Raw genomic sequence first — 23,822 nt, forward strand, 5'->3', positions numbered from 1 at the left:
ATCTATAGTCAGAATATAACATACAATAAATTTATCTTCATATGATGGAGAACCAAAGGACATATTCTGAGATGCAAATATTGTTAATCTGGAATCCTATCACAACATATCAAAGATAATTCCTTTGTTTTAATCACAAATCCCTATGAACAAAACTACTATGTATGTCATTATTCTGCTCTCATATAGCGAACTGTCATAATTTACTGATAGACACTTCTTGTTTAAAATCAATTCTTGGATTTTTTTTTTTTTTGAAGCATGCATAACAAACATAGAATGGGGGCAAGAGCTTGTATTTTTAATGGGCAGTTCTTACCTGTTCCTGGAAGCGGACACTTCTCACAGTGTGGGCCCCAGGCTTTGCCAACACTGCAACAGCAAAGCTGCTTGCTGAGCTGAACAGAAAGAGGATGCATGCATTGCTTTCCTGCACTAACAAACCGGTAGCAGGGTCCTTTCTCTTCAGCAACTATAGGATTATCAGCTGCAATGGAAGTGGAAGAGAGGATGGTACTGTTCACATGAAAAGTAAACCAGAGAAACACCACTAGACTTCCAATACCAGTTAAATGGATTAATATTACCATCTGCACAAGTTTTATTTCAAAAACATAAAAGAAAATTCTTATTTCGCATGAAACACTCCTGAATTCCACTCATCCTAGACCAAGGATAAAAAGTATTTTAAAGAAAAAAAAAAATTTCCAAACCAGCAGTTGCCATGCTGCCACAATAAAGAGTCAGAATCAGCTCTCTCACTTGTACACAAGTCCAACTACTGAAGACTAAGGTCAATCACTAGCAATATGTTTCAAGCTACATAGCCACTGGAACATTCAGCTGTAAGTAGGCTATATAAATAAGACTGCAAAAGGATTAAGTATCACACATGACTTTTTTTTATAAAAGAGACAATTATATATTTACATTTTGTTACGATTAGTTTTAATGTGGAAAAGCCAAAGGCCATAAGCTATGACTAGTATGAGGATACAGGAAGCTGGGATCCATCCAGCTTTCTAATTTATGCATCCACATTCACATACAGTTAACAGTTCTTGGTAATATGTTCACTTAACTCAAAAAATACAAAGACTATCTGATTTTCAACATGACATGTAAAAGCAAAAATGAAAACCAACTCCTTTTTTCTGGTGTTAAACTGAAAAGTTGTAAGAAATTCTTCAAAATGCTGAAAAACTTTCTCAGTAATTGAGTGTCATTAACTAGCAGCATAAGATAATTATGCTGAAAAAATGAAAAAATTCACCTACAGCTCTAGACTATATTTTATAAATCTAAAGATAGCTCAGATAAGGAGCTTAGGAAATGAGCTATTTTTCACTAGTAAATATACTTCCCAAAAAACTTAAGGTGAGAAATTTAGTTGTTCTCTATGTCTTCTTTTCTTCTTGCAAAGGTAGTTGATCTCAAACCAAGTAAAAGCTGATTAACAGAGGAAAATATTTGCATTCATGCTGTTCACAACTTTTTCTTTCTCCTAATTCTTTCTTAATTTTTAATCCTTCTTAATCAGAAGGAAAATGTGCCAAAGATCATCCTGGGCTGAATGTTTAGTAATGGAAACTACCCAGGTCAAAGCCGCAGAGATGGAAGAGGGGAGGGCAGGACACAAAGATGATTTTGGCTGGGGAACTAGCAGAGAGGGGAAAAAAAAATTGTGGGAAGGAGAACTCCAGGCTGGTGAGAAAGACTGAGTGTATGAGGAGGCTCGATATGGCCTTGAAGGTTTTGTGACAAGAAAACCAGGAAAAGATGGCAAGGATCCTGGACAGCCATTGGTGGAGACCAAGGCTTCCAGGACAAAGAGAGAAAAGAGGCATAAGCACTGAGACTGACTAAAAGTGAGCAAGCTGAGAAGAGGAGGCAGGGACAGCAAAAAGGACAGGGACAGCTTAGAAGCATTGGGGCCAGTCAAATAAATCCTCATCTAAAGTGCAACTAAGTATCTATTTTGGTACTTTGATTAGTACTATTACTTACGTATGCATCTTGAGAAGGTAGGATCTGGCACAAATCCCATTTTGCAGGTACATCTGTAGCTGCCCATGGTATTCAAGCACTCACCATTAGGGCATACTCCCTGTAACTGACACTCATTGATATCTGTAGGAAAATTGAAAATCATCAGATACTGAAACATGTATTAATATTCTTCTTTCTTTAGAAGTGATCTTACCATTTTTTAAATATGTGCAGGAGAACTGTTACGAGTTAACATGCCAATCAACACACTTTCCCATACTGACAACATTTGATTTATAACCTTTTAAAACACTGCTGAGAACATAACAGAAAAACAATTACATTTATACATCATTCTCAAGTACTCTGAATTAAAAAACAAATACACTTCGACTGGCTTATCAATCCCTCTTTTCCTGACTAGATGATTGCTTGTGCAGTCAAACACAACTCACAAGAACATTCACGGAGACAAGTTTTAAGTGATGTAGTATATTTTATACAGGATGGAAAACTGCTTGACACATTTAATACAGTTTTTATTAGTATTTGTATTCGGTAGTGCCTGAAGGTTCATTCTGCTGGAAGAAGCACTATGCAAAAACACCATCTCTAGCCTAAAGAGTTTACCATCTTAATAGCAAGAATATGCTTCAGGAAGCACAGAACACACGTGATGTGGGGCAAGAAGGATTGCGTCTGTGGGAACACAACTTTGTAATAATTAACAACTGCTTTGATAAAGTTTGCTGTTAGAAGGCTACCTGCATCAGTGTCCCTTTCAGGGTCTCACTGAATTATTCTCCCATGCCCCAAGCATTGGGCCTCAGGCCTTTATCACACTTCGAGTTGTATCTATAATTCACTTACACTTAGAATAGGACCTGTCTGACAATCATCTGGATACCATCTGTAACTAAGTCAGCCAAACTAGGATTTTATTTGAGGAGACTAACAATGTAGCTTGCAGTGATAATCAGATCCTTAAAATAATAATAAAAAACCCCACCCCTTCCCTACCCTATAATTGCCTCTGTCATAAATTGTCATGTCTCCTCTTTCAGAAAAATAGAGACAGCACATTGAAACAGACCTACTTTAAAATGTTTACGTGCATTATTTCTACTTAAGAATTTCTCTCCCTATCCCTAAGCTAGGAAAAAATGCCTACCTTGCTGGGTAAACAAGCTTTAAGTGAAAGTCAGATATTCCAGCTAGCTCCTTGGAAATCAGGTATTAGTGATCTTTTTATCTAAAATATATAATATTTATTACCTTTCCTCTTAGTTTTTAATAAAACCTTCACCATTTTATTTGACCTCATTGTATGTTGCTGCCTGATTCAACACAATCAATGAGGGTAAGAAGTTGAATATGTAAAATATAACAGATGAGCTGGAGTTTGCTTTTGGAAACCCTCAGAAAGAATCTTTCACGTTCCTACCTTCTTCTTCATTTTTCTCCACAAGTTTGGCTACCTGTCCCATTACACAGGAGCACACGACTTAAGCTCACAGTACAGCAGACTCTAGCAGTTGCCATGTCAGCCACAATTTTTTCAAAATATTCAGTGTTAAGCTTATCCCTCAGCTCGTCCAATGCTATACCTAATCTAGTATCTTGACACCACCTGGATCAACTTCACCTCTATGCATTTAGCCACATGTGACAAAGAGTGATAATTTATATCCTAGAACTTTGGATGAAATGTGATGGAAACGACATGAATTACAAAGGATCAGCTCTGCCTCAAAGGAATTTTCAAGTGAAATTCCCAGACTACATGACTTTCTGACCTTAGAGGGAGTGGACTATTGAAAAAGGAGAATGGTATAAGAAAAGAGCACAAAAACCTGCTGAGATATTCTCCTACAGCAGTCTACCTTTTGACCCATCCAATCTTTGAGCAGGAAGATGTCCCATATAAGCACAGGAATACCTTATTTAAGGACTACACTAATACAGAATATTTAGTAAGCAAGACTTGTTCTGATGCATTCGATGAAAATTTTTTTAGACAGTTTCTTCAGTTGCTTAGTCTGACTAGGTTCTTTCTTTTGCCCTGAAATCTCAAAATATGATTGAAGGCATCTACAGAGTGCCAACTGATCCCAAAAGGAAGATCATCATTGTTTTAATACCATTATCTTTTGTCACTATTGCGAGGAATGAACTTAAATTTAAATCTTAACAGGTAGCAAACTAAAGACATTATTGAAACATCCCTAAATAAAAACATATTGATGCTGTTGTAAAGTTGTCAGGAGGAAAGGACATATTGCTAACCCTCCACCTTCAAACATCAGGCATGACAAGGAACATAACGGAGGAGAAGACTATGAAATACCTAGAAGGTAATACAAAGCAAATACTGGAACACTCAAGAACCCACTATTGAATTTTCTACCTGTACTCAATTTGGGTTGTCAAATCAGTCCTCAAATGCTAAACCATGGAACAATTCTACTTGCTTTGATGAAGCACTAACTCTGTCAACAAGTTAGAAGAAGAGACAATATGCTTTACTCTGAATACAGGAAAAATCTTGATATCCGGTTTCATTTCAAAATGAAAATCCTCAACACAATTACACGAATTACACACACACAGACGTGCAAAAAGCACATATAGATTTTGGAGGAAGAGGGAAAAACATAGGAGAAATTAAGAGATGGGAGAAAGAAAATATCAAGAATTAAAAATTAAGATACATCTTTTTAACAAGGACTGTGCTCTTTCATTCTAATCTGACTTTTGCTTTTTATCGTTTAGTATTAGTTACTCGTTGGTGTTACATTGGTACATATAGTGAAAATAATTGCTCACTTTCTACATTGTAATAGCCAGACATTTTTAAAAAACTTTCTCCCTTTACAAATTCTAAGTATACATTTTTATTTATAGGAAAATTAACCTATACTACTGGGAAAAAAAAAGGAAGGTATCTCCCAGGGGACATATATAACACACTGCTTTTTCTTGTCACTTTTTCTGGAATATATATCCATGTAGAATTAGCAGAAATGCTTTGTCTAGCGAAGACAGCATTTAAATTTTAAATCAGTGAAAAAGACAACTTATTTTACATAATAGTAATTTGACTTTGATTTTATAGTTCTTATTTTCAAGGTAATAGAAAGACCAGGTCTCTTGTTTGTTAACTATTAAAATGCATTGCTATTTGCTTATGTGTAATCATTATGAAAAATTTGGCACTTTTCCTTCCTATCTAAGAGGATAACTCTACTATTCTACATGTATTTAAGCAAGGTAAATAGTTACATAGCTTAACATAAGTGCTTTCATAGTTGCAATATGTAAAATTATTAATGACACATTTTAATTTATTAGATGATGTATTTACTCATTGTTTGCATCAAGCTTCATTTTAAGGAATGTTAAAAATCTATATATGGATAAATTTTATTATTTGAATACTGAAGGTATATAGGCATGTAAAAAACAGAAAGTAAAATCCTGCAAAGACACAGGTAGATAAGAAGAGGAAAAAAACACTTATGAAACCTGCTTTCTAACTTGAATTTGAATCATTTTATTCACAACGCTAGTATTATCTGTACTACTCAAATGAACCATATCTTTTAAGTTTGTAGAACTATACCTGTATGTTGTGGAAGGAAAAAATAGTGTCTGCTGTTATAATTCTCAAGCAGTTTTTCAATTTTGTATAACTTAGAACTAAAATGCATATATATATATATTTACAGTGAAATGAAGGAAAAAACTGTTCTGCAGAAGGGGGTACAAAATCTGACTTTACACTTAAACAAATTCTAGTTACGGGTTACAGACTTCAACTAGCTGAGTGATCTTGAATAGCTAGTATCAAAACTGTGCTATTTGGATTTTATAATGAAATTTTTTTTAACATAGCTTATATTTAAGTCTTTATACAGATAAACTGTAATTGTGAATTTTAAAGTAAAATGAATTTAAATATCATCTAAATAGAAATTATGCATGTTTTTACAGATCTGAACTTTATTTCATGTCATTGCTGAGAAAAACTGGCATAGGAACGAATCGGACGCATTTAGTGATACTGGGAGAATCCTGTTTTAGAGTTTTGCCTACTAATAGTGAAGGTTTCATGGCATGATTTACTGAAGCGGCTAATTTACAGGTAGATGGGATCTTCCTATAATTTATCAATACACAGTCATCTTTCTTTCCAAATGATTCAACTATTCTGCAGGAAACATTCACAGGTGCTTTCATTACTGACTCTCTATTAAATCTCTTTCCAGATGAACTGTTATTGTACGTTCTAGTATTTAAAAATATAACACCCCATTCACATGTACTCTGTTATTGCTATTTAATGTGGACACTGCTATATTTAAGTACCAGCTTATATGTATGCAAATACCAATGAATGTTCCTTCTAGAGTTCCTAATCTGGGTATTTCTCTTGCTAAATTTGTCCAGTTTTTGAAGTTAACTTTATTGTGCATGTTCTGATGCCTCAGCATAACTTAATTATAGTGTATTTTTAATGCCTCTTTTCCAAGTCATGTCTTCTCAATGAGCTCATAGAATTACTGAGCTGATGCTCTATGCTGAATTATACAAGCCTATCTAGGCATTCAACAGGAACAAGCCACAAGTTGATTAAAAAACCCTTCAAATTTTCAAAAGAAAAATAAATACTATTCTTACATGTATGTATGTAACAACCTTGGGTAAAAAAAAAAAAAAAAAAAAAAGATGAACAACACTCCAAATTTACTATCTACTTCACTTTATTTTAGACTGTGGTAAGAGGCCACCTACCCAAACTGTTTCCTACCACCTGCCAGCCTGCCCAGCTGTGCAAATTGCACTGGAATCAACTTGTTCAGGCAGCTGGAAAAGAAATCTGATTCAAGATTAACAGACCTTTTTTTTCTTTTCAGCCCTCTATTTCTTGCATATGGGCATAAAAAAATATTTCAGTTTTAAATTCGTTTGCTCCATTGTAAAAACTAGAGAAAAAGCTTTAAAGTTGTATGAATAATCTTTTGTTGTGCAGAAGTACGAACTGATGACATGTTTGTAGAGTGATTTGATCGAACACTTTCATCTACACAGAGGAAATATTTTAAGGGGCTATGTAGCAGTACCATAAAACCATACATATGTAAATAAGGCTTTTTAAAGACCAACTAAATATTAATTTTCAGTTTCCAATGAAAACTGAGTAATGAAGTTCCACTGGTAAAAAGCCTCTGCGTTAGTGATACAGAAAAAAAGGTTAAGCAAGGAGCTTTTCCACACAGCACCATGGCTCCATGTGCATGGCTCCACAGCAAACTCTCACACTAGGCGCTGTTATTTATGATTTATAAAGAATTGGTAAATAAAGCATTGATTTTGTAAGAGTTGGTGCTTGATAATGTGAATGACTTCACCTTTCTCAATGGTAATATACTGGTGTAACCCCACTGGCATGAAAGAAGCGCTGTCATTCTGTACTGACAGCCTGACCCCTTGCTGTTACTCTTTAGTATTATACATGCCAAATACAGAGAACTAGTCCTTAACACACTGTGCTACTAGATTTGGTAGTCCACCTCCATGAAAGTTTGACAAGAAATGAAAGCTTTACTCTTACTTTGGATCTGTTGAGATGGCAGTGGAAGCCACATGCCATCCCAGAGGCCCTGTTGGTGACTTTGCTCTCACAAGTTCATGCAAATGCACAGAAGCTTTGCCATAACCAGGGTCTTGACAGTGGTGCTGCAGTACTGTACAGATGAGACTGCTGTGTCTCAGCTCCTCCTATATCCTCTTCTAAGCACACAGCTTGATATACGGTGAGGTCAGCCACCACGCTCTCCTCCAGAGCCACTTCAGTGCTCCCAGCTTCGAACACCCCAGATGCTGTAACCAAACCGCTGCTAATCTATCCCACAATCTTCCCCACTAAGGAGAACTTAAAACAGGCTCTCTTAACAACAACAGTTAGTTTCTAGTTTGATACCTTCCCACAGATTTTTATAGGTCTACTGGGTGTCAGGTCAATCTGCTCTCAGAAAATGCAATGTGTTAATGACTCACTACCGCTGAATTTCCTGGGGAAAAAACCAAGCTAAACCAACCATTTCCTAACTGAATGCTTGTCTGCTCAAGTGAAGAGTGTGACTACGAACAAGTAATCTTCATGACTTAAAAAAACCCCAAACCCTCCAAAACTAAACAGAAGCGAAGGAGGAAGACGGGAACAATGTAAGATGGTATTCATTTAAACAAGAAAGCACATGCTAACATTGAACTTGTTATAAACCATGATAATTATATATAGTTTTACTAAGTCCAAAACCAACTGCATCTTCAAAGAACTTTACATACATTAATTAGTAGATAGAAGATGGAAATGAATGGATAACTCGGATATCAAAATGAAAATTTACCTTACTCATGGCTTTTTCTCCTTGCTTTCTAAGAACGTTCACAAAGAAATTTTATTTGGATTTTTGTCCAGGGTAAGGCAATCTTCAAGGTTTTACATTAGAAATACCCCAAAACACAACTGTGTTTTCAAAGCACTTTACCAGAATCTTGTTCCACAAGTAGTTAACAGAATCAGATGAAGAACTGACCTCAATTTTTACTCATGACCACACACACATTTCCAATTACATGGGGTGAATATCGCAATACTAAATTAAATTTCATGAAGTCTAAGTGCAGGCAACATTTAATACAACAACCTATTTTCTTCTCATAACTGTGATTTAGGGAAGGACTGAATAGTCCAGAAGAAATAAAAACCCAGAAACCATTTGAAAAACAACTTAACCCTTACTTGTTACTTTTCTCTAAACAGTTATTCCTTACTTAAAGATCCAAAACCCCAGTGGCTTTTCAACATCTCAATCTATATTTTGAGGGTTGGGCTCTTTTACTCAAGTATTGATTTACTTGTTCAGCTCTCTTACATGCATTGCACACTGGGGAACTGTGATGACTGAAAAAGAAATACATGAATCAAAACTTTAAAAGGAAAAAAGTTAGATACGGGATCAAATTCTGTTCTAAGGTACTTAAATTTAAGTGAAAAGCATTTATACGCCTACTGGAAGGTTGCCCTCTGGCTATTGTATAGGTATTTGTGTACAGAAGGGTACAACGTAGTACAATCTCTTTCTCTCTCCACTGCATGATGATGCATGGAAGAACTCCGTGCTGGAGGGGAGGACATGCTGCAGAAGGTATTCTCTTCCAATGTTCTGCTTGCATTCTCCAATTCTAGAATGGTTTTTAAAATAGATTAAAACAGTCTTTAGGGCTGCATTAGCTGCTGTTCAACACTACTTTCGTTCTCTACTGGAAACCTACATTGCATACATGCAACGTTCTCCTACCTTGCCTTGAGCAACGGCATGCCCTATTCAATCACACTCAGGAAGTGAATAATTTCAGTTTTATTCCAGGATTAATGACACCATAACATAGCCTGAGTATCCTTTCTCCAAGGATAATAAACCATGCCAAGTGTAAACATCCAATCCTAGGAAAAATTCCTATGCCTACTTATAACGAGATCTGTACCTGTCACTTACTGCTGAAAGAATATGCTTTGCTTGGTTACTGTAAAACATGCTGAGTGATTTACTGGGTGCATCATAAAGCTACCGTAATCTCCCTTAATCTGCCCATTTACTGAAATACTTTAGATTCCTCAGCAAGCAAATATGAAAATGCTTCACAGCCTACTGGTCTTCTACACATTAACACAACCTGAAGAGCTTAATGCCCGCTATAGCCAACCAAAGTGGTGCGGAAGGACTAGTTGATCAGCAGAGAGCTGTTCCGCTACAGACTAACCTACAAAAGCTGACGGTTGGAATATCAGCCCTGTAGTGTTTCCCTTTGGCAGCCTCCAGCTGGAAGAGTATTTAAAAGAAGTTCACTGTGTTTTGGCTGTGTTAACCATTATAACAGCTCTTCAGACCACCCAAGCCCAGCTGGCCTAATGCAGAATTGCAGGAAACACTAAGATGGTGTAAAGCTGTCTTCTCTCCATTCAGCCTTGTAGCTCATTTGGACACATGGAGCAAGTCCACTCTCTAGCCTTTTCAGATAGCGAGTGAGGCCCATATTTGGTCACAGACATACTGGAATTTGAAACACTCCTATAAAATGAAATTGATTCTTTCATCTCCATGCTTAACGCATTGAATTTATGCTCATCAAAATCATCACAGCTTGGAGCATTTAACCACATTTAAACATTTAACCTAAAAATAACATTCTAGAACTGAATGTACATGTTTATTAATGTGTTCTGATCAAAGCCGCAATCTTCTGACAGTATGTTATTTAAATCTATCTATTCATTTTAAGGAAAGTATTTTTGCTCAAGGAAAACAGTCTATGAGTTCAAAAAAGTCAGGGGTTACTACAAGAATTTCGAACAATGCAAATGTAAACAAAAATAGTCTTTAATTTGTTTTTTGAAAGAAATCATTGCTACCATTCATGTAAAGAATGCAGTCAAATTTCTTTTCAAGAGCAGTGAGAACTTTGAAATGATAGTGTGAACTATCAAAATTGGATCAGGGTTTGGTTTTTTTTTACTGTATTATGTTGAACTAACTAAAAGACATTTAAAATTTTCATAAACAAGGCTGAAGAACACTAAGAAGTGATTTAGTATTAATTACAATAATAATCCCTCTTTTGAAACAATAGATCTCATTTGTATACAATGTGGTTTCTATGTTACACATTTGGTAGGTGATTTTTGATAACATGAATAAATCTGTCTCAAAAGACAATGAAAATTCAGATTCTCAAAGTCACATTACATGCATAAACAGAAGAAAACAACTTACAATTTCACAATTTTTAAGACAACACATGACACAGATGACAAGGCATAAAAACTAAATATGTAACAGCCTCCAGCTAGGACAGTCATCATATCCAGAAGGTTCTTATGAAAATTGGACCAAGAAAGAGAACTTGTAGAAGCAGAAAGCCTAGTCAGACCACCACAGCCCTGGTAGCTGCACTGAAATATTCAGAATAAACTTGCAGCTAGAAAGTATTGCAGCCTTTCTCATCCCCTCTGTCCCAAGTGCCTGGTGCTGGAGGACACAAGCAATATCAACATCAGCAGCCCACAGCTGAGTCCAGGCCTAAGCACCATGGAAAGGTAAATTTCTGAAGGGGGACTTCTGCACTTAGCTCCAAAATCAGATTTCTATGCTTTTCAAAAACTGACTGACTTCGTTTAAATGACTAAGTAATAAAACTTAACAGAAAACGTTTATCTCCTTTTAATGCAAAGCGAGCAACTTGCCTTTCAATAAGAACCGCACACACTTAAGACACTTCACTGCACTTAAGCAAAGCCAGCCTTCTAGATCAATTATATACTAATTAGAATTTGTCAAAGTACTGAGCAACTTCTTAATTAGAAATGGCCTAGTGGTCAGTCATTAAATGTTATTTAGTAATATCTACCTTGACAGATGTTTTCATGCAGTAAGTGCTTTAATATGCACAATACCTGATGTTGCAAATTAAGACTGGAAGATATATAACTTATGTTTCATTTGTGAAAATTTGACTCATTCTGGTAGATATACGCTAGGCTTCACTGGGAGTGCCATCTGACTGGCCCAATATGCAGGCATCAGTTTTTATTCTTTTTATGAAAATCAATTACAACTATACCTACTAACAACACTGAAAATACTGTTCCAGCTGTTTCTGCTATAGCTATATTGTTAACCACTATTAATATCCTCAGTTCTAAGAAAAATATAATATCCAGATTTTACTACCTCTGTTATAGTTGATTGTTTCAATAATAACCTGATTAGCGAGAACAACAAGGGGTAAAAGAAACAAACAACAAAGTTTGGTTGCTAATGAAACTATTGCAACATATATTTTTAAAAATCACAGAAAAAACAGTTGCTTATTCTAAGAAATGACCCACTGATTTCTTCTGATCTAACAGAGTTGGAGCAGGAGAAATCAATCCAACTCGTTTTGTACTTCTGCATGGAATTTACTGGAACGCAAGTTTGCAGAGCCACACTTTTCAAACACATGATCAATGTCCAAACAGCAACCCAGCCCAGTTTCTGTAGATATACTTATTTCTCAGTATGATCATCATAAAAGAACTTATTTGAAAGAAGGTTGTTAACTTAGTAGCTAAGTAACATTAAATAGCATTTCTTTTGAAGCAAAGCTCTTTTATTACTTAAAAGTAATAAAATATATATACAACATGCAGAGAAAACAAATTTATTACTGTATTTTAGGGACAAATGTAGGATGGCAGAATGTACCTTCTAAGGTATATTCTAAGTGAAAAAAGCTTCATCGTGGTTTAAAATAAACTTTGAGTCCCCAGAGCACATGATTACAGAATTTGATCCATCAACATACAAGCACTAGTTTCTTCAAGCTCATATATATTTGATTTTAGGCATATGGGGACTTTTCAAGAACTTCCATGCACAACTTTTTACTTCATCGAAAACCAACAAGTGTTCAGGTATTTTTCCAGTTCTTCAAGATAAGACTTTTAAAGTGCTCTATTGGCAGTATGTTAGTTTCCTGAAAAAGGAACTCAACCTTTTCACCAGCTGTTTTTTTCATTCTATTTCAGTTTTCCAAGAAAACCATTAGCAGAAGGAGGAAACAGTAAGTATAATTCTAAACAGGAAACCAGAAATTAGCATTGCATGTGGATTCTGACAAAGAAGTTGCAACTCTGATATGCTGCATTTTGGCTTTAATATCAGCCTTAGGGCATCCATGTGTGTACATGCAATAAATCATCCCATTGAAAAGATAATTACTGAGGGGGGGGGGGGGGCTTTCTTGACAGCAATTACACTAAACTGTTCGAATTAGCATACCCACAGATGGTTCTTTGTTGTCCTACGTACACATTAGAGAGAAGAATGTTTCATTACATTAGTTCACTCACTTGAAAGGAAAAAAATCAGGACCCGGTTATTAATCACACTAATACTACATAGGCTTTGTAAACCAAGGAGGCTTTTGACTGCAAAAACAATGTAGAACAAAAGGTTAATTAGGCTTTTAGGCCTGAGTTTTCAAAGGCAGTGAAAGTTGGACAATATCTAGGTGAAAACAGTGATCTCTTTTAGCTGCAGGCAGGGATTCAGAAATATATCCCCATTACTATTTGGTCTGGCAATGCTGGCCCTTTCTGAGCATGGACACAGCATGCACAACCTTTCAGCAAAGAATAATCTAATTAAAATGTATACTTGCATATGGACATGCTGTGCCACTCCTTTCCAGTTTCATTGTAAGGATTATTACAAGAATACGAATACTCCCCCGCCAGCAGCTTAAACAGTTTTCTCTTCACAGCTATTGCTGTTGCTTCGCTCCATGTTTGTGATATGGACAGCTGTTTCTTCATTTCTTCCTCAGTCCTGTCCTCTTCTCTTCTAGAAAAGCACGTCTGATCCAGATAAACACAAACAGGACACTTTTGCCTGACCCATTGAGAAGGACATGCTAATGACCATTTCAGAATTGAAATACACCCTGCCAGCAGCTTTCACATATGAAGCTAGCTTTCCTGATGACCATTCAAACAGAGGTCAAAATCCTGATCCTCTGAAAGAAAATGGTAGTCTTGTTACTCACTTCAGTAGGACTCAATTTCATCCTGGCTTTGTTTCATGGTTATTCCTTCTCTCAGTTCCTTCCTTATTTGTACCTCCTTTTTGGAGTGTGCTGGTGAGTAAATTACGGAGAAGCCACCCAAGCCTCGATAAGGCAATATGAGGAACCTGCAGCAGTCACCACTTCTGTCTTCTCTAGAAAGTTAAGACATTGCCCCATCCTCAATTCATCAACAGTTTACTTCCTGGTGGGATAATCTGACTCCCATTGTCTGATTAAACTCTAGGTTATAAGTTTCCATGTATCAACTACAAGTTATATTTAGAGTCTACAGTGCTCTCTCTTCTGGGATAATGATAGCAGTAATAAAACAAACTATTTAAAGCCTCGTATTTCTTGCAGTATTAGTTATATAGTACAAAAATGTGTCGGGGGAAAAACTATCAAAACTCAGTACAACAAACAATGACTAGCCTACCAGGCATGGATCGATTTCTGCACACTACCACAGCAGGACTTAGCTCCCTCTTAAGCTCCTACCCAGAGACATATGTTCTCCCTCTCTATCAGCCAGTCACTGCTCAGCAAAACACCTCCTGACCTACTTCTGGCAACCTTCACAAGCACCAGACCATTTTTTAACTGTCTGTAGCCCCTGATTAAGGATCTTAGTTTCCATGAAATAAGGTTTGCCAACACCTAGGAACAACCCCTTGAAAAAAACTGAATGCCCTACTCGCCTTTAAATGCCTGCTGGGTTGCTGCTGTCTAGGAAACCTTTGTGCATACAGTGGGGTTTGCACACAGCTACTGGAGACACCAGAAACTCCTGTCTCTCCTGGACCATGTTCAGAGGGATGCATGATGGTACTAATGCACCATGGCATCTTCCAGACACTTTCTGTGCTCAAAGTTAGAAATCCTCCTTTTGCAGACTCTGAAAAACCTCGTAACTAACATGCGGAATAAGACAATCTCTTTCAAAATGGCTGGAAACATCTTACTGAAATATATGCACAACCTACGTGTTTAATCTGAGGTGTGAAATGGTGGCCCATCTATGCCTTACACTCGCCTCCTTCACCTTTTCACTTTGCAATCCCCATAAGTTGCCACCAACATCTCCCCATCCCTTTTATTTATTAAGAGGACTCTACAGTCTTTCACTGCAGATCAGGGAACAGGCTCTTGAGATGCAATTTGCAGCTCTCCTCCATTTAGTTTTTTACTATTTTGACCGAACTCAATTTCCTCTCACAATCCTCCAAATGTCCCTACCCTGCAAGCCTGTAAACCACTAGGTAGAGAACCGAGCAGCAGATCAGCTCAAGTGCCTATACTTTCAGATAACAGCTCGCATCTCCCTCAGCAGTGGAAGCAGCAGGATGTTTCTATTTAGTGCTCTATAAACTGTATTTTTTTGGTTGGTAAAATTTCTTTATGTGGCTGGCTGTGCATGTTCCTTCATCTACATGCTAACTGAAAGTTTTCAGTTAAATAAAATTAATTTTATCTCCAAAGTGCCTATATATATCCTCTAACGCCAACTATTCTTTCATTTTCTCCTTCTCTCCACCACCACTACTATTTGTTGGTACCTCTTTTAGCCTTGCAGTGTCAACAATGACTAAAAAACCTGACCACAGGTCAGTGTCAGCCTCACTTGAACTCATTCTTCCCTTCCTTCCCAAATCTCTCTCCAGAGCACCGCTGCAGGATTGCTCCCAACTTTGCAGAGCTTCTTTCTCTTGTTCACTTGAGCTGTGCCAAGCAACTTGGACAAGTAATTAAGCTTTTTCCTACATCCTCATCTGGCACCTCTGTTCAATACTCCAAGATACACAGAAAGAATGAGCATATGTCTATGGTCATCTGTTCAGCTTCGTCAGATAGAGACGCCATAGGCCAGGAGAATCTAAACGCCCCAAGCCTTTCTGTGGAGCTGCATGATCATGCACATCACACAACCCTGTATGTTTTGATAACTTCTGTGCTTACAGCCAGGAGATATAGGGCATAATCTTGGAGTAACAGTACTTATGCAGTATCTAACTCCATACATCCTCACCTGCACTACGCACATTCTTGAAGTACGTGGGTCACTGCTTTACATGGCAGCCAGGTACGCATGGTTTTTCATTTCCACTTGCCAGCGACATTAGCTGGCTGTTCTCAGTACTGTTGTGCCTAACCTCTTAAGTCCAAAAGAATTGTTCTCTGGTTACTCTATACTTCCATGATTATAGAAATTATTCTCTATTGCTAGTTTCACCTGACTTAACTGATTAAGTCTGCAGGTACACTGTTTAGCAAAAGAACTAACAGAACAATGTGTTTCTACTGAAAAACAAAGTAAATGAATCCTTATGAAGTCATCTTTATACATCATCAAAGAAAATGAAAGTATACATAAAAGTTTTAAAAGTTTTTTGCCCCAGAGCAAAAAAAACCACTCTATGGAGTTGCCAATATTTGCGAAGAGTTAAAAGTAGCCTCAACATTTTTTCCCAAACACAAATCAATGGACTGGATCCATTCATCTAAGTCATAAATATCAAAGAACCTGTCACAGAAAACTGGTAGTCTAAATAAACACAAACAATTGTGGGCACTATCGTACCTTGACAAAATGTAGCATTGATCCTCTTGTAGCCTTGTGGGCATTCCATCATAGGACTGTATCCATGGTAAGCTGAAGAAAAAAAATTATGTCAGTTAAATACTGCTGATTTATATGCTTATTTAGAGACCCTGACAGCAAAATTATTATGTAACTATAAAAAAAAAAAATCATTATAAGTTTTTTACGATGTATGGTTAAGCATAAAAGGTCAAGAAATTAAAATTGAAGGTTGTACAGATAATCTTAATTCCATCTATTTCCACATGTATACCACTTAAGTCTTCAGTTATCCAGTCAAATTTGTATTTTTTTCCAAAAAAAGAAATCTTTGAAATCAGGAAATTATCTTTCATCCTACTTGTTCTCAAATATTTAAATAATTACTTTCCCAAACCAGCTATAAATATCATGTTGGGAAAAGATAAAGTTGAAGATTCATGATGGAAACTCAATGGTTTTAAAACTGAAAGCAGCTTTAGAAAGCAAAGTATCTTCAGTGTTAAGCCAAATTGTTGGGTACCATTTCTTGTGCCACAATGAATTAAAAAATATTTGAAATACATAGGAAATAGAAGCAAATGAAGAAAAGAAGAAGAAAGCACATTTGTGATTTACCTAACAAAGTTGCTGAATTTTAGAAGACTGTGACTTATTGACTGATCGGTGTAAACTGTCAAGGGCATAACAACACTGAGTTGTGTTATACACAACAGTTGAGTTATACAGACTGAGTTCAATTTTGCCAAAATAGAAAGTGTTCTGTTAACTAGATTTTTATTTCTATTTATTGTTTCTTTCCTCCATTTAAGGTTGCCTTTGAGACTACAGAAAACTGTTTATTGATTCTTAAACTGTTATAACATCATAAATGAGAGCAGTAACTTCTTTGTATGGTTATGCACTAAAAGCTAACCTCTTGGCAAAGCCCAATACTTTATTAAACATACAGGACTAAACTTTTGGCACTATGATCACACAAGTGCCTTTAATAAGAGTCAAGAGAGTTTTTCATAATTCGAATGCTACAACAGAGATACCTTACATTTGGTCAGATCTTTTGTTTTCCTTTAAAAGTGTTCTAAATTTTCAGCAGGCAAAAAAAAAACAAACCACCAAAAACCAAACACATTACTTTCCATCTTTACTGTATATAAACTGTCAAGTAAGACAGAACAACTGAGAGAGATAATGTTTTCAATTGGCTTCACTTCACATATAATGCCTGAATTGCACATTTATCCCTGCAGCTTATTTTAAAACTGGTAACTGGTTGGCTATAAGGGTGGGAAAAAAAAAGAAAAAAAAAATTATTTTCATTAGTTCTAATGCTTTTCCTATTCTTTGGAAAAATTTAAGTGATGATCTTGAGCAGCTTCTGGAGTGACATAGTTTTATTTCAAGTTGCTGTGAATTATTTAAAATAATTGCTTAATTAGAACATTAAGATTCTCCTTAGAGATTGCTTAAAGTGATAAAATGGTTAAAACACAAAAATAGTACAGGTCAAAATACAGCAACAATGTTCTTACAGTTTTGAACATATACTATTCCATCTTTACATTGACTACAACCATTTTAACACAAATTAGAATTTGAAAATTTCATCTCTCACCAAAAATGTGGCAGCTACACATTTATTTTCAAGGTAGCTCCAATCTTTTCACAATGTTAATATTAAAAACAGTTGAAATTTAAGGTGAGATTTTCAAAAGCGCAATGCATTAGCCTATTCCTGGTCCCCAAAAATGTTAGTGAAACTCCTAATGCTCATGTTGGCAGAGTCAGATTCGTAATTGCACTGACTATGTCCTAACTTACCTGTGTTTGCCATTACAGATCTGATTCAATTCACACTAAAATCAAGAGAGTCTCTCTAACTTTTTGTGTGCAGGAATGGTACCCTGCAGTACAGCCTAATTTTCCTAGGAGGAAAACAAGAGGAAGAGCAGAGCTCTTCAAGTTGTGGATGGAGACCAGCCCATAAGCTATGCCAGGCCAGTGCTGCAACGCATTTTCCCTTCCAGGGTGACTCAGCTGCTTTAGAAAGTGCAGTGGTGGAGTGAGGTCAGAGATTTCAACCTCTCCCTCCCTCCTCATCCTCCTACTCCCACACTGAACAGGAAATAGCAGCTTACTAGCAGCTGTTTTCTTCCTTCTACAAAGAGCAACAATGTAAGCAGGTTGCAGTAGAGTAAGGAGCTTATTCAGTGATGGCTAGTGATCCATGTGGGAGCTGGATGGAGTCCTACATTACTTAGCCTTTACTCATTTGGACATCTTGTTTGTAATTATTAACTGTTAGCAAGAAGCCTGAACAATCATAACATTCCCCATGTAACACAGAAATGCACTTTGTCTTAAAAGTTGTCTTCAGTAAAAGCCCTCAAAAATGGAGATCTGTTCCAAAATTTCTTCTTCTATTTTTCAGTAATACTGAATAACCCATAAACTTACAGACATGGGAGCTGTCTCAGGCCAAGGCACTTGACTTTGCAACAAGACAGAAGCCCTGACAGAGCAGTGGCTATTACCCAAAATACGTAAGTACATCTTTACAAAGTGACAAAGCCCTATTTAAGTCCATGGAAACAAGACACATGCAAACTTAAGTACATCCTTAAGTGGTTGACTGAAGAGAGAAGAAAAGTGCCTGCTAATGAGACTGAAGTATACGCTTAAATATTTTGCTGAAGTGGGTTTTGCAGAAGATCACATTAAATGCAACCTGATTACATATTATTGTAAAACCAGGTCAATCTTAAATGAATTTTATGAAGCATAAAACCAAAAGGAAGTCTGTTTGCTTCCAAAACATCTACAATAAAAAGGATAATACCAATTTAGAGAAGTATCAGAACAGGTCAAAATGACATAGGACTAATGTGGGACTAGCTTTGCCTGCTGAGACACTACTATGGACACCACTTAACTGATAACTTACTAATAGTTTACTTGACTCCCAAGTTTTTCCATCCAATATCATATATACACATATATAAATATATATGCATACTCTTTTTACCACTGAAACATTCTTATTATTGTACCAAAAAAAAAAAACCCAAACTTGATGAAATATAAATCCTTAAGCAGGCACTCCACACTTTCATTAAATCTTATAATAAATTTATATTTATCTTTGGAAATTGTTTGCTCTATGGAAGCATAATACTTTGACACTGACATGAGGCTTAATTTGACACCTATGCCCAAAGGACACTTAGGCCCAGATCCAAAACAAGTTGTGTGCCTAAGTTCAAATTTAACATCTATAAAACTTAAACTCCTGCAACACTCCAAATTTATCACCTTAAGTTCTTAGAAATCTGAAAATTCACCATTTGCACCCATGCAGAATTGCCGTAAGTCATGGCATGATTGAATAGCATCATGCTTAACTTATTCCTAAATCAAATCTAGACGAAAAAATTACATATACCTCTTCCTGACAGATTCAGTGAATATTTCTGAAGCATACACCTACCAAATCATACTCTTGATATAATGTAGTGATAGATAACACTGTATTTTAATCTGGAGAAAACAGACAGTGCACCCATCTCCTCTTCCCTTCTTAAAACACTACTATACAGTGAGAGCTCCCACCTAGAAAGATGAGAAATGTATGCCATTATGTCTAGGAGACACAAACCCTTACTTTCCAGGAATCCTTTAATCACAAGGACTGGGTTATTCCAAGTGGCAACATTCTCTGTCTCCTCTTGAAATCATACAGTTACACTCAAAAAAAGAATTCCAGATTAAGCCAGAAAGCAGGAGTGAGCATGACTCATACCATAAGTAATTAAGGACACTGGGAAAGAGACTGAGTTCCCAGTCCTGTTCCAAGAATTGTTTCTATATTTTACGGGTTAGGGCATCTCCTCATAGGTATAAAATGCAGATTAGAAATTCTTTTGGCAGACACAATGAATTGCCCCATCTTGAGCAATTAAGCTTTTATTATAAAGGACAGTGCTCATCTCATTAGCATTTCAAAAAATATTTCTTACTCAGTGCTTTGAAAAAAGGGTGGTGGACTTCCCTTCAGGAGAGGTTTTAGGGTGAGTTCAGGCACTTCTCTGCACCCACCTAGGAAGCATCTGGATACCAGGATTTCAGACATGGTTTGTCCTAGTGTTTCCCTGTTTGCTTCCTCTTAACATCATGCCGAGCATGTTGGCATTAAGCAGCTGCCTCATCAACACGTTGTCTGTTGTGGATTCCAGGCTGAGACGACCAGTGTTTTACCTAAGGTATGAAGAACTAGCACATGGGCTTCCCTTCAAACCAGGCATCAAAAATTTGTATTACCAGTTCCAACCAGTTTTTGGTTGAAGCACATTTCAGGCTTTTGTGATTTTCCCATGGCACACCTATATCTATGCCCACATGCTTCTGATGAACAAAACTTTCAGTTGAAGTTAAATTGCCACTTCTTTGGAGAAAGCTATAAATAAATTGTTACAAAATCAGGACACATTTCACAATTCATATACCAATACAGAATGCATGCCTCTGTTAGAAACTGTATTTATGTACTACAGGAATAAAAATTTAGATACCTGAGTCTTTTATTAACTATGGACCTCAAAGACCCCAAGGAGGCTCTCTTTTGGAAGCAAATCAGAAGACAAACATACTCCAAAACACAAAATTTAAATGCTTCATAAACTAGCAGATCAGACTGAGTCAGTATAAATTTAAATCAGACTCTCCCGTGGAAGGAGGAGTCAGAGAAGTAGGAGTAACAGTAGATTTTCTGCTGGAATTGTATTTATGTCCACGTTAAGATTTGCGGGCAAAAATATGCTTCCAAAAAAATCAAACACTGAAGATGTTTCCAGCGTTGCTATCTGTACGAATAACAGGGGCCTAGAAGACCTAGATAAGAATGACTGCAACTCCTTGCACTATTTTTGGCCCACTAAATGCAAGTCCACTCCATCTGCAAAACAGATATTACATTATCTTTCCTCATCTTTCATTTAGTGATGAAAATATGACATGACAGAGGAGTATTACTATTCCTGAACAACGTCATTCACAAAAAGTTTAAGAGGCTAGCTTCACCTATCATGTAAATAATTTGAAATTTCTTCCTCATTGTAATATGATGTCAATCGTAACAGAAGACTGAAGAAAGTCTTTGTTGTTGCCTAATTGTTGAGGAAGATATTTCAAAAACAGAGCAAAAAAAACGTAGCTGACAATTTAGAGCCTGGAAAACTTTGGCTTCAAACTTGAAAGTTCATCTGCAGTCCCAAGAGGTCAGTGCATTCTCTCCAAGTAGTAACTGGCGCCTCCATAATTTAACATTTCTGTGCAAACTTAAAAAAAAAAAAAAAAAAAAAGAGGCCCTTCCACTTGGAAGAGGCAAGATGATTGTCATTATCCTTCCTGCACTGAGCAAACGCAACAGTGCATCGCTGATTTAAAGGAGGAGGAAGGGATGAAAAACACAACGATGTTAACTTTGCTGGCTGCACTGAGTGCCTGCATATTGTAACTCTGCTGGCATGCAGAATTCCAGTTTCTGCAACCTGTCCCTAATCAAATCATAGCATATTCTTTCTACTAGGTTCCTTTTTTTTTTTTTTTTAAAAAAAAAAAAAAAAAAGGAAAAATACTACTTGAGGGGGAAAAAAGCGCCATAAACTGATCCAGAGAATAACAACAAAATAGCACTTACACGGCTTCTTGGGACATTTCTGGCATTTGTTAAAACCCCAGGAAGTACCCACGGTTCCACAGCAGTCTTCTTGCTTGGAAAGGCCAGGAAGTGCTTTGCCACACTGGAATAGGCAGGTAAAGAATACTCTGGTTAATGACAGTACATGATGCTCACTTCTAGTACAATCTTCTTTTTCAGTCATCTTGGGTCAATGTCTTGCTGAGACACTGAAGATTCACTGGAGCTCTTAGCTGAACTTAAATAGTGCCTATGCATTGCAATGGCTCTCTACACAGGCATGAGCAAATTAGGTGACATTATTATCTTGCCCTGTGTCAACTTAAAAAGAAGGAGAAAGAAACAGAAGAGAACAGTATGTCATAGGAATGAGTGAGTGTATTTCCAAGGTAGTAACTCGCCATTGGCACCTATTCCCTAGAGTTTTCCTCATAAAAATGTGCTCGTCCACTTTTTCAAAAGCTATATAAATTATCTCAAATATGTTTCTAATTAGTCTCTTAAAGAAAGACGAAAGGTTTGACTGTGATTTCTATAATGTTATTCCCCATTAAAAAGCCTCAACTTCCTGCCAACTTACGTTTAATGTTTATGACCACTTACGGAAAATTGCCAAATTATCATGCTGTCCAGATACTAAAGAAGGTAACACAGATAAGATGACTGAAACTGAAGTTAGTGATGTCTGTGTTATTCCAAACAAGTGTCTTTCTCCATACAAATATTTAAATTAATCTTGCAATAATTTCTGAGGTCAATATTCCTTTTTTTCTTCTCACCAAGAATATTCTTTATGCTTTTTATTAGTAAGAATACTAATTTTCAGAATCTTACAAAATACTTAGTTATGTTCTTGAGTTTTGCAATTTCCTTCCATTTTGCGTGGTAAAGAAAGCTTAAATGTATTTCTGAGATGCAGACAAAAATACACCTCAGCCCATCAATTAGGTATAAAATGGAAGTGCATAAAGCACAACAGAAGTGCACAATAGCTGCACTTAGTAACACTTTCAGAGCAAATGCTGATACAAATAGGTACTGCAGCAAACAATTCAAATGTGCTGAAGTGTGAATCCTCAGTACGCAGTGAATAGACCTTCCCTGATATAACTTCCCTTCCTGACTGCATATAAACCTCTGACCCAAATGCTCACTGCTGCTTAGCTTTCAGCTCAAGATAGCCGGCTCAGGCTGTGGCCTTGTGGTTGCTTTCACTTCAGCTGGTAACCCCGTCACTCCGCAGTCGGGGATGCATGCTGAAGGCACAGGCACTGACGGCTTCCTCCAACCTTCCCAAATTTTTTCCAGTGTGCTCTTAATCATACTGACACTCCTGAGTCAAAGATGTTTTCAAAGTACAGAGTTACTCTGTGTAGCTTCACAGTGTGACTGCTAACAGGGTAGCAGGCTAACCCACAACGTCAGGGTTCTGACTCATCAGAGGGTCCCCTCTTTGCACGGTGAGGGCTGGCAAGGCATCATCCCAGCCATCTTCTCTGCTCCTTTTCCACAGATACTCCCCAGGCGCCTCCCGAAACACCTCAGCAACAAACTGAAAGCAGCACCAGTTCACTGTTAAAACACCAGACTGTAATGTGCAACCTGGAGCAGCTCTGCACTTGCTGCTTGTGAAGCTTAGACATCTGTCAGGTAAGGGATGTGTGAGCAGCCAGGACCATCCTCTGACCCAGCCTCTCTCATGAAATGGAGCTTTTAGCACCAGAGCAACTTATCGAAGTTACGGCTCACCTCTGCACGGTTCACCTCTACCCTTATATGGGGTAACACCACTTGCACTTTAAGCCACATTTTAGTGCGACACATTAACAACGTAAAGACTAGAGTGGCCAAACAGGTTAAAAGAGACTGCTCAGTTATTGTGTA

At 36.9% G+C, this 23,822-nt stretch overlaps 1 protein-coding gene across 1 annotated transcript in view; it reads right to left on the reverse strand.

Moving 5' to 3' along the window:
• The window catches only part of LTBP1 (latent transforming growth factor beta binding protein 1), a 97,129-nt gene extending 75,007 nt beyond the window's left edge, over window positions 1-22,122 (reverse strand). Inside the window, exons 1-4 of the mRNA XM_009586772.1 lie at window positions 21,939-22,122; window positions 16,244-16,315; window positions 2,008-2,130; window positions 320-487 (exon numbers count right to left, since the gene is read on the reverse strand). Of these exons, the coding sequence (XP_009585067.1) occupies window positions 320-487; window positions 2,008-2,130; window positions 16,244-16,315; window positions 21,939-22,122 (547 nt within the window). The remainder of the gene's footprint in view (window positions 1-319; window positions 488-2,007; window positions 2,131-16,243; window positions 16,316-21,938) is intronic.
• Between the last annotated feature and the right edge of the window lie 1,700 nt (window positions 22,123-23,822).

The sequence above is a fragment of the Fulmarus glacialis genome, unplaced genomic scaffold, assembly GCF_000690835.1.
Source record: "Fulmarus glacialis isolate BGI_N327 unplaced genomic scaffold, ASM69083v1 scaffold38991, whole genome shotgun sequence".
In the NCBI taxonomy this organism is placed as follows: Eukaryota; Metazoa; Chordata; class Aves; order Procellariiformes; family Procellariidae; genus Fulmarus; species Fulmarus glacialis.